Source organism: Teleopsis dalmanni, chromosome X (genome assembly GCF_002237135.1).
Source record: "Teleopsis dalmanni isolate 2A chromosome X, ASM223713v2, whole genome shotgun sequence".
NCBI lineage: Eukaryota > Metazoa > Arthropoda > Insecta > Diptera > Diopsidae > Teleopsis > Teleopsis dalmanni.
The window spans coordinates 99,049,075-99,061,170 of NC_051848.1; the positions used below are offsets into that span (position 1 = coordinate 99,049,075).

Genomic DNA, 12,096 nt, shown 5'->3' on the forward strand with positions numbered 1-12,096 from the left:
TATATAATCTATATTATTGACTTGTGTAGCTAATTATTTTATTGAAACAATAAAAAATAACTTAAAGCAATATTATATATTAAGGCCTTATAGAAATGAAATTATATTATAGCCTTTATATTATAGTAGTAGTTATATTAGATTGTTTAGATTGAATCTTAAACATCCTGGGATATGGAATCATAGCACATTAAAAATTTTTCAAAAAAAGAAATATTACATAAATCTTCTTTATTTATCTTCTATTCTAAAATAAGAAAATTGAGTAAATGGATTTCATATTGTGACCGTGTGCGAGTTCGAGTAAATTGATGGTAAATTAAGGGAATTAGTAAATTATGTCAGCGAATGGTGGCATGTACCACAATTTCGAGTAGGGTAAATTAGATAAAAATTAGGTAAAGTTGGTGTTACCATTGTGAAAATTTTATAGGATGTTTAATAAATAAATTTGAAAACTTTTAACCAAAAATAATAAATAAGAGCAATAAATAAATAAATAAATATTTATATAAGTGCAATGTAAAAAAAATTTTAATTTACTTTATCTCAATTTACTCGAACTTGCACACGGTCATACTACATAGCTCTAAACCATTTCGTAAGCGTTACAATTTTTACTAATATAAATTTAAGGTTCTGGTGAGTCTTTCATTATACGGTGTTTCGGTGTTTATACAGGTAGCATTATATTATTATATTTCTCAATAGGAAGGATGAGTAAGGAAGAAGAAAGCACACTAAATGTGTCGTGTTAAAAGTAATGGAAGTAAATGCTAAAGTTTTGTAGCGTGAAATAAAGTAATTGTAAAAAGATGGATAAGAGAAGCGTATAGTGTGATTATATATTATTTGAATCAAGGATTTTTAATTATCTTACAACCTTGGTTCAGCAGACGCAAAACTCCATTGGACTCAGTTTTGTTTGTGTTTTAGGATGATTTAACATATGATGGACGTTGTAAGCTATAGAGCTGCAGTTTGAAGTTGAAACTGCTACGTCTTTGAGTTACTCGCTCTATTCAGCCAGGAAAAATAATTTTCCATTTTTGACAAAGCTCCATCTCGTTTAATTCTTTATTAAGGGGCTCAGTTCATATGCTGATAATCACTTCTTTCTTTGCTATATATTCCCCTATTTTTGTTTTACATATGTCAAGTCTTAGTTGGAAGCAAGCTAGTTACAGTAATTCCGTTTTTTCTGGGACTTTGTGCTGTTATATACAAAGTACATAATATGTACATATAGGTATAACAATAATAGCACCACTAACATTTATTGTTCTCTAGCATATTTATCTAAACTTTTAATAATATTTAATTATAATTATTTACAGATACTCTGGAAAACACTAGCAGAGAAGTGTCGATCATCATATAGACCCTATGAAATCGATATTAAGATTTCGCTTCCAATCGCTTGGTTCAGTTCCAATCACTATAGTCGTCAATTTTATACAACTACAGTTTAATTTCAACATCGCATAGAAGAGACAGATTTTATAAACGTTAAATATCATTATCAATAGAAATTGATAACCAAATGCTTAAGTCTTAAGAGCTTTCGAATATAAATGATGCTGAGCAGGACAATAAATATTTAAGAGTATACGTTTGGCCACTATAAAGTGTATAGTATTTGATAATGCGTACCTTGGGACACCTGATCATATTCCAAAATAATCAATTTTGTAAAAAAACTTAAAATTAACATTTTCAATTGAGAAAATTGGACAAAAAAAATTAATTTTATAAGTGATAGTTTGCAAGTCTGGAATACAGAAGGATCCAAATTGACTTTCAACCGAAACTCTGAAAATAAGGAGTAATAGAGTGACAATCAATATAATGTCTGACAGTTAAGTAGGCCTTACCCGCATTAAACTCATGAATCTCCTTAATAAACCGGGACAAAATAATTAAATTACCCCTTGTGGTAAATTTTGGGGACGTAAAGGACATGAAGGCAAACAAAGGCTGACCGTCCCGCTAAACAAGTAGCTCAAGGTAAAATAATTGGACCTCAGCCATGTTGTAGTCTGGCGAGAGGGGATATAGTGGACTGCTTCAGATACTGGGAAAACTCCCAATAATAGATGAACTGTAAAGGTTAGATACAAGCTACGAGATTTATCAACCAACATTAAGTACTTTCTAATAGTCTCCTTATTAGAGACTATTCTCTTTTCCTTTAATAAAAAATACGTTAAATTTGTTTAAAAGATGTTTTATTTGTAGTTACTTAACATTTGTTAAATACATTGTAAATATTTTACATTTTTATTTTTAGTTACACTATAAATATTGAGATATTCTAGAAAAATTTATAAGAATTTCTCATTATTTTTACACAAATCTTTTAAACAATTTTTATTAATGTTCGTTTGGTTAATAATGATGATGTAATTAAATTAAAAAAAATTTTTATATTAATATTGAAATTAAAAGTTAGTTATATTAACTAACTATAAAGTAAAAGTTATATTAATATTAACTTTTACAAAAAGTATAAATTTTTTTCATGCAATTGAGAGGGTGGACAATGTATGCTTTCAGCAACTAAATAAGCCAACTTATGTGCATACTGACAAACAGCCGGGACACGACAGGTACCTGTGTAATTATAGTACATGTGGGTCATTTTGTAAGTAAGCATTTGTATACGATCTGGAGTGAGACCCATGGTATCGTAAATTACATTATAACTCGTTGGAGAAACCGTTCCCTGGCGTACACTTTGTGAAACTATGAAGAAATCATAACGTTCCGGCAATGTTATAATATCATCTACAACTGTTCCTGGTGGTGGATTACAATTATTAATGAACAGCCGAGTATTTAAACGTTTGGAAACAACTATGAAAGCGAAACGTGGTACAATTTCATGTTTTCCAGCCGCTTCATAGATTTCTTGTGCCTTGATTCGTAAATGGTTAAGCTCAGTATTTACTACTTGATGCAGTTGACCATCGCCGACACCATCTCTATAAAACAGAATTCTTTCAGGTAAAGTTCCGTGTTCTTTAGCATATGCTCTCAAAGCGAATGTGAAATGCAGTATAATATCATTGGACAGCTCTTGAAATTTTTGGTGCTTACTAACAGCCGAAAAATATCTTGATGAACAGCGCACATCCATTGTGGCAACAAGGGCGCTATAAGAGGTATTCTTATCCTTGGAAGAATGACAAACATCAAATCCAACTGTCATTAGACCCTTGAGAGGTAGATCAATCATCCAAGGAATACCACGAAGTTTGGCGTTCATTTGTATGACAACTTTAGTAGCGATTGACATCAAACCTGCACTTTTTCCTGAAGTAGGTGCTATCATTTTCATAGTCACAACTTGTGAAGCTATGGGACGATCGATGCAACACTTCTTTTTAATGACAGAGTACCTGAAACACAATGTAATAATGAAATAATGAAAGTATATAGAAATATGTATATTAAATATTTACTTTTCCTCGTTGGGTTGTTGAATAACAATCATTAAAATTTGAGGATCCTCTGATGATGCCATTTCAACTGCGGTTGTATAAGACTTATTACGATCGTCATCCATTTCAATGCTATATTAGGTAAAAACAAACAAAGCAAAGAAATTTAAGGTTAATTATATTTATAAGACAATTTCTTGTTAAACTATTAAAGCGCACTAAACAAGTGCTTTAATAAAGTTTAAATTACACTCTGAAGGTGTATATAATCTGATTTTCCATAATGTCAAGGCTATTTAATGACAGCCGTCGAATTTTAAAGTTATGAGATATGATCTCATATTTATCTTCAATCTTTCATTCCTTATGTTGAGTATGTTGAGGACATACTTTGATATGTCACTGTAATTTCGAGTTTGAGGTACATTGTTAGACGGTTTTTAAGTTATAAAGTGCCAAGAATGGAGACAAGAATGGCTTCGTTAATAAAGCAATAGTAAGTTTTTCTCGAACTATTGTAGAAGCACAATAGTTCAATACTGCCGTCCGTTTCAGGCCCACAACATTCGGAAAATTCGCATATTACGTTTATCAAGCTTGTCGTCATTTTTAGAGTCCTCTTAAAAAATTCACAAACAAGTTACAATATTCATTCCCTCGGCAATTAAAACTAAACATTGCAGTTTCCTGCAATATTACTGCCAAGGAAACAATTGACTTCATAAACATATAGGTCTATCATATGGTATATATAAGGAGTTTTATGTTTTAATAATCTATTTATAAGTAGTTTTGAGGTTTAAATAATAATACATATTCTTCTTTAACATTAAATGATACAATTTGTCTTATAAGTACTTACTATTTTGGTGGGACCAATACCAAACTCATATTTTTTGCTACCTTGATACACATTTGAACAAACGATTGAGTTTCACGACAATAACGCGATGGAAGGATTACTTGCCAACGACTTATTTTGGCATTACAAAACATTGAACAGTTTCGGAACTCACGGGTCCAGTTAGCTTTCCCATCACATATATATCGAACACCACGACCTAGTAAGATTTTTTCACAGGGTAAAATACGTGCTGGAATTTTAAGTAAATCCTTATCCAATTTCATATTCCACTCTTGAAGAACCTGTGTACTTTTAGCAGAAGAATTGAGACGTTCGTTGAAATTTCTTAAGCGCTCTAGTCTCCTTTCCGGATTAAGCCGAGTATGATCGCTCATCGATTTCATGAAACTAAAATAAAATATCAAAAAAATAACAGTTCATCTGTTGTTATAACAGAAAAAATATTACTTACCGAACGTTTGTTCTCATATGATCAGTTATACCAGTCTCCTTATTAGAGACTATTCTCTTTTCCTTTAATAAAAAATACGTTAAATTTGTTTAAAAGATGTTTTATTTGTAGTTACTTAACATTTGTTAAATACATTGTAAATATTTTACATTTTTATTTTTAGTTACACTATAAATATTGAGATATTCTAGAAAAATTTATAAGAATTTCTCATTATTTTTACACAAATCTTTTAAACAATTTTTATTAATGTTCGTTTGGTTAATAATGATGATGTAATTAAATTAAAAAAAATTTTTATATTAATATTGAAATTAAAAGTTAGTTATATTAACTAACTATAAAGTAAAAGTTATATTAATATTAACTTTTACAAAAAGTATAAATTTTTTTCATGCAATTGAGAGGGTGGACAATGTATGCTTTCAGCAACTAAATAAGCCAACTTATGTGCATACTGACAAACAGCCGGGACACGACAGGTACCTGTGTAATTATAGTACATGTGGGTCATTTTGTAAGTAAGCATTTGTATACGATCTGGAGTGAGACCCATGGTATCGTAAATTACATTATAACTCGTTGGAGAAACCGTTCCCTGGCGTACACTTTGTGAAACTATGAAGAAATCATAACGTTCCGGCAATGTTATAATATCATCTACAACTGTTCCTGGTGGTGGATTACAATTATTAATGAACAGCCGAGTATTTAAACGTTTGGAAACAACTATGAAAGCGAAACGTGGTACAATTTCATGTTTTCCAGCCGCTTCATAGATTTCTTGTGCCTTGATTCGTAAATGGTTAAGCTCAGTATTTACTACTTGATGCAGTTGACCATCGCCGACACCATCTCTATAAAACAGAATTCTTTCAGGTAAAGTTCCGTGTTCTTTAGCATATGCTCTCAAAGCGAATGTGAAATGCAGTATAATATCATTGGACAGCTCTTGAAATTTTTGGTGCTTACTAACAGCCGAAAAATATCTTGATGAACAGCGCACATCCATTGTGGCAACAAGGGCGCTATAAGAGGTATTCTTATCCTTGGAAGAATGACAAACATCAAATCCAACTGTCATTAGACCCTTGAGAGGTAGATCAATCATCCAAGGAATACCACGAAGTTTGGCGTTCATTTGTATGACAACTTTAGTAGCGATTGACATCAAACCTGCACTTTTTCCTGAAGTAGGTGCTATCATTTTCATAGTCACAACTTGTGAAGCTATGGGACGATCGATGCAACACTTCTTTTTAATGACAGAGTACCTGAAACACAATGTAATAATGAAATAATGAAAGTATATAGAAATATGTATATTAAATATTTACTTTTCCTCGTTGGGTTGTTGAATAACAATCATTAAAATTTGAGGATCCTCTGATGATGCCATTTCAACTGCGGTTGTATAAGACTTATTACGATCGTCATCCATTTCAATGCTATATTAGGTAAAAACAAACAAAGCAAAGAAATTTAAGGTTAATTATATTTATAAGACAATTTCTTGTTAAACTATTAAAGCGCACTAAACAAGTGCTTTAATAAAGTTTAAATTACACTCTGAAGGTGTATATAATCTGATTTTCCATAATGTCAAGGCTATTTAATGACAGCCGTCGAATTTTAAAGTTATGAGATATGATCTCATATTTATCTTCAATCTTTCATTCCTTATGTTGAGTATGTTGAGGACATACTTTGATATGTCACTGTAATTTCGAGTTTGAGGTACATTGTTAGACGGTTTTTAAGTTATAAAGTGCCAAGAATGGAGACAAGAATGGCTTCGTTAATAAAGCAATAGTAAGTTTTTCTCGAACTATTGTAGAAGCACAATAGTTCAATACTGCCGTCCGTTTCAGGCCCACAACATTCGGAAAATTCGCATATTACGTTTATCAAGCTTGTCGTCATTTTTAGAGTCCTCTTAAAAAATTCACAAACAAGTTACAATATTCATTCCCTCGGCAATTAAAACTAAACATTGCAGTTTCCTGCAATATTACTGCCAAGGAAACAATTGACTTCATAAACATATAGGTCTATCATATGGTATATATAAGGAGTTTTATGTTTTAATAATCTATTTATAAGTAGTTTTGAGGTTTAAATAATAATACATATTCTTCTTTAACATTAAATGATACAATTTGTCTTATAAGTACTTACTATTTTGGTGGGACCAATACCAAACTCATATTTTTTGCTACCTTGATACACATTTGAACAAACGATTGAGTTTCACGACAATAACGCGATGGAAGGATTACTTGCCAACGACTTATTTTGGCATTACAAAACATTGAACAGTTTCGGAACTCACGGGTCCAGTTAGCTTTCCCATCACATATATATCGAACACCACGACCTAGTAAGATTTTTTCACAGGGTAAAATACGTGCTGGAATTTTAAGTAAATCCTTATCCAATTTCATATTCCACTCTTGAAGAACCTGTGTACTTTTAGCAGAAGAATTGAGACGTTCGTTGAAATTTCTTAAGCGCTCTAGTCTCCTTTCCGGATTAAGCCGAGTATGATCGCTCATCGATTTCATGAAACTAAAATAAAATATCAAAAAAATAACAGTTCATCTGTTGTTATAACAGAAAAAATATTACTTACCGAACGTTTGTTCTCATATGATCAGTTATACCAGTTGCACGCGTGAACTCTGGAATCAATGAGATAAATTCTTCTTGACCGCCACGTATATGCTTATTGGTTGGTTTCGATATTAACATTGGTTGACTGGAGTCGGTGACGATTAGATTATAACGCTACAAATATTGGAACATTTCAAAGGTGCATTAGTATATGTACTATAAAAATGTATATATATCTAATATCTCTTATATTAGAATATCTTTCTGAAGTCCAACATAATAATATATCATTTATTTGTTTAATTTATAATGAAAATAGTGATAAAATATATAATGATAAATAATAATAAAAATGATAATTAATAATAATAATAATAATTAATAATAATAATTAATAATAATAATAGTAATAATAATAATAGTAATAATAATAATAGTAATAATAATAATAGTAATAATAATAATTAATAATAATAATAGTAATTAATTATAATAATAGTTGAAAATAATAATAATTAATAATAATTATAATAATAAAAATAATAATTAATAATAATTAATTAAAATAATAATAATTAATTGCAATAATTAATAAGAGTAATATTTAATTACAATAATTATAATAATTAATTATAATAATAAATAATAATAATAAGAACGATAATTATTAATAGTATTGGTAATTATTATTAATATTAACAATAATTATTAATAAAAATGGTGACAATAATAAATAATAATAATAATAAATAATAATAATAATGATAATCAGTGATAATGATAATTAATAATAATAATGATAATTAATAATAATAATGATATTCAGTGATAATGATTAATAATAATGAGTGATTATCGGTGATAATGATAATTAATAATAAAAATGGTAATCAGGGACATGATAATTAATACTAATAATGTTAATCAGTGATAATGATAATTAATAATAATAATGTTAGAATAATTCGGATGCAGAGCTATAACTTATTTCTGTGAACGAATATGCTATCAACGCATTAAATAAATTTTCATTTACTATCTAATATTATTAACTTTTTATTAGTCACTAAATATATATGTTGAATATGGTTTTAGAATTAACCCAACAAAAAAAGTATATAAATATATATATAAATTATACATAGCCTTATTTATAGCCTTATTTAAATCAGAATATGAACTATTGCTACATTTTTTAATTTATAGCTATCAGCTTCCTGCTGGTATAATAGTCGCAATAGTAGTTAATAATAGTATATAATACTTGTACTACTCAACTACTGGTAAATTTCTAAGAAGGATTATAATAAATTATAAAAAGATTGGGAACTATTTGTTGATATATACAAATATATTTATATCATAATAATTAGTTTTGTTTATAGTAATAATTGTATATATTTAAAACCTAAACTTACCGATTTAAAATATTCAGCAAATGAAACTTTCGTATCTTTCAATGAAAATGTCGATAGAGGAGAACTCGCAAAATCAACGTCAGTTATACGATAAGTTTTATTGTTATAATCAGTTAGCACAATAGAGCCTAAAATAAAATAAGATCCATATAATCATATGTATACATACATTATTTCTGTTGCTTACCAATGACTTCAGTCTTAAAAGCTTTTTGATAGTCTTTAGTTTCGACCGTTAGTTGACGAAGTATGCTGTAAAGACTTTCGATGCGCATTATTTTGTGTGTAATCTCAGCGCAGAGAAGAATATCGCGCTCATGTTGACGAATGGATGTAATATAACCCGGCCAGATTTCTATATGACACGGGTCAATGTTCATCTGCAAGTATACATATTATGTGTGAAATAAATATATCTATAAATGATATATGATGTTTATTTTAAAATGAATATATGTAACACAAATTTGAGAACATTGCAAAGTAAGAGTAGTATGTCTAAAGCTCTGAATATGTTAAATATTCTGCTAAAGTTTGATTTTTAAAATATTGTACTTTTTTCTATTTTCAGCACGGAGATTAAAACATACAATAGCCGCCTCTTTGACCTCACTAAGTAATTAAACCATAGCGAAAACATTTATAATTTATCAAACTAAAAATTCTTGTTAGTCGTAAGAATATTTACTAGTTGCATTCTTACAAAAAAAAAAACAATGTCACATTTACCTTAGCATAAGGATCAAAAAAATTATGGGCTATCCTTTGTAAGTCTAGTCCAACCATTGATTGACGTAAGATTAAATTCAATACTTGGAACAGTTGAGCCTCATTTGGATCCACAATTCCAACATTTTTAAAATTAATAAGCACCGTCTTTCCATCATGATACTCAGACGTTAAATGGAATTCATGCCCCTTTTTAGTACCTCTTAAATCATTAGTAGTAAAAAGCATTGTCCCATCAAATATATATCCACCAAATTTTGCCTTCTGTTGGGCAATTAATGTACGACGAACAAAGCTCATATCTATTTCCGGTACAAAATCTACTCTATATTGATAAATGTTCCATTCGGGTTTCTTTAAGATCTTGAAATAGTTCGTATCGAGAGTGACATGGCGTCCAGTTTCACCCATTTTGGAAACACAAGTTTGTGGCCGTGTAAACAAGGAATCCAACAATGGTGCATGCGCTCCACCACGATTACGTCCACCTAATGTGAACAAACAAAATTATGTATTAATTTAAATAAAACAAAAATTATGTTAAATATAGTATTTTATTTATATTCTTATAAAATATTGCAATAATAATGTTATAAATACCACGTTCTCCGTGCCCTTCGCCTAGAATTATTTTGAAAGAAAAAATTTAAGAAATAATAGGTAAATTTTTAACTTAAAAATATATTTATTTCAAAATTACCTTTCGGCTTAGCAGCAGCAACACCAACTACAATAAATAATAAAAAAAATCATTTTATGAATTTAAAAAAAAATACAAAAAAGTAAGAACATTACAATTAGCTATGGAGTCTTCAATTTGAGTGCAACTAGACGATGAACTTGAAGTTGACGAAAATGATGACACATCTGAAGGCGAGTTCGGAATAGGTGGAGATATTTTAATACGACGAAGCAAATTTGGTGTTTATATAGAAAAATAAAAATTAGAATATATTTAATACTTATTTTGGATAAAATAAATGTACTAAAAATAAATAACATATATCGTGTCTTAATACCAGTAGCATTAGAATCAGGTTTTGCAGCCTGGGGCGATGCTAATATTGCCCTCGGACGAACAGAAATTGAACCGCCGCGTGGCTTAAAGGTGTCAGCAATCAATAATGGTCTAAATACATTAACAGAAGGTGGTATTCTTGGTCGAAAAGACATCTATAATAAAATTTGACAATTATTGTTGTTTTATACATATTAGGTTTATTAGAAGTATTTATTTATTTATTTATTAAAAATATTTTTATAATAAAATATTTTTATTATATATATTTTTTAATTTTATTTTCTTCAAACTGTTCGAAAGTAATAATGAAATACTAACCCTGGGACCCGTAAAGGTCATGACCGGACGAATACCAATTTTTCCAATTAGTTGAGGTGAAGTAATACGAAAACGTGGTCTTGCGTTTGGTGGAATTGACATTGTTATTTTTAATGTATATTAAATCGATATATTTAATATATATATTAATCTATATTAAAAAAAAGAAAATATGTTTTTTTTTAATCAAATGATATTTACAAATTTAAGATTTAATTCTTTTAAAACTATTATCAACAAAAAAGAATTGAATGAGAGAAAAAGTGATGTGATGAGTGAGTATGGATTAGATTTAGGATATTTATATAGGATTTAATTTACAATAATATTACATATATGTATATGCATTTAAATATAATGATATATATAAATATGTATGTTTTATAATAAAATGTTTTAATTTTATATTTAATTTTTTGGTTAATTGTTTGTATAAAACTTCTGATATAATAGAAGTCAGATAGATAGTTTCATATAAGCACAAACTGACTACATAGAAATATTCTACCATACATATAACAAAGATTTTTACTGATAATTTTTGGGAAATCCTTTAAAATTAAAATAAGTTAATAAGTGTCAATCACACCTTTGTATTTGATAGGAACGGAATAAACAAAACCGGCGAACTTTGTTAATTTCGTTCCTGTCAAATAGACAGGTTTGGATGGTTGTGCATTTAAGTTCTTCCGGTACCTACCGACTAACTCAACCTTAAAGCCGTAATCAATGTGTGAATTCCAATTCACCGATTACAAAAATGGTAATCAACGATCGGATAATTGTCTACATAATATGACCCGACTCAAACCTACGTTGAAAACAACAACAAATGTTGAAATGGATGAACATCTGTATAGCGTATATATCCTTAGCAATTTGCAAAATAAATTTTTTAAACTAATAGCCCTGCCGGAATAACTTTTATGGAAATAATTAATATGATTTCCAGTTATAAAAATAAAAATTGACATATAATCAAGTAAATCAACATTAAAGGAAAAAATTAAAACTTACTGTTTGCAAGCTGGATGCTAATTTTACTGTTATAAAATTTTCAAAAATCAATTGGTTTTAATTAATATTTATATATTAGATTTTTAACAAAGAAAAACAAACGTCTCAACTTAATAACACTTTTACTTTGAATATTTACTTTTTTATTTAATACGCTACTATTTCACTTTAGTAATATTATTTGTTAAACATTAATAATCATTCGCGGTTAGTAGAAAAAC

General features: G+C 28.8%; 2 protein-coding genes across 4 annotated transcripts; both read right to left on the bottom strand.

The window, feature by feature from the left end:
* Positions 1 to 2,482: 2,482 nt before the first annotated feature.
* LOC119661941 (protein aubergine-like) lies at positions 2,483 to 4,788 on the bottom strand. Of its 2 annotated transcripts, XM_038071460.1 has the most exons (5): positions 4,760 to 4,788; positions 4,598 to 4,695; positions 4,306 to 4,537; positions 3,465 to 3,575; positions 2,483 to 3,401 (listed from the first exon to the last, which is right to left on the bottom strand). In XM_038071460.1, the coding sequence occupies exons 1-5, from the start codon at positions 4,774 to 4,776 to the stop codon at positions 2,498 to 2,500; spliced, it is 1,362 nt and encodes a 453-aa protein (XP_037927388.1). In that variant the 5' UTR covers positions 4,777 to 4,788; the 3' UTR covers positions 2,483 to 2,497. The 2 variants fall into 2 exon arrangements, with proteins under 2 accessions (XP_037927388.1, XP_037927387.1); XM_038071459.1 differs by having other exon boundaries at positions 4,306 to 4,695.
* A 326-nt stretch (positions 4,789 to 5,114) lies between these two features.
* Positions 5,115 to 11,009, bottom strand: LOC119689747 (protein aubergine-like; the record flags this gene model as incomplete). 2 transcript variants are annotated; one of them, XM_038104645.1, is given in 13 exon segments in its annotated part: positions 5,115 to 6,033; positions 6,097 to 6,207; positions 6,938 to 7,169; positions 7,230 to 7,327; positions 7,392 to 7,546; positions 8,791 to 8,918; positions 8,978 to 9,170; positions 9,520 to 10,007; positions 10,120 to 10,140; positions 10,220 to 10,246; positions 10,315 to 10,386; positions 10,539 to 10,692; positions 10,859 to 11,009. In XM_038104645.1, coding segments are annotated over 13 exon segments (2,685 nt in total). In that variant the 3' UTR covers positions 5,115 to 5,129.
* Positions 11,010 to 12,096: the final 1,087 nt, after the last annotated feature.

Coding starts and splice junctions, on each gene's coding strand:
- LOC119661941 (XM_038071459.1), bottom strand. Junction 3,576..4,305: donor GTATTGGTCCCACCAAAATA/GTAAGTACTTAT, acceptor TACCTAATATAG/CATTGAAATGGATGACGATC. Junction 3,402..3,464: donor CAACAACCCAACGAGGAAAA/GTAAATATTTAA, acceptor ATTGTGTTTCAG/GTACTCTGTCATTAAAAAGA.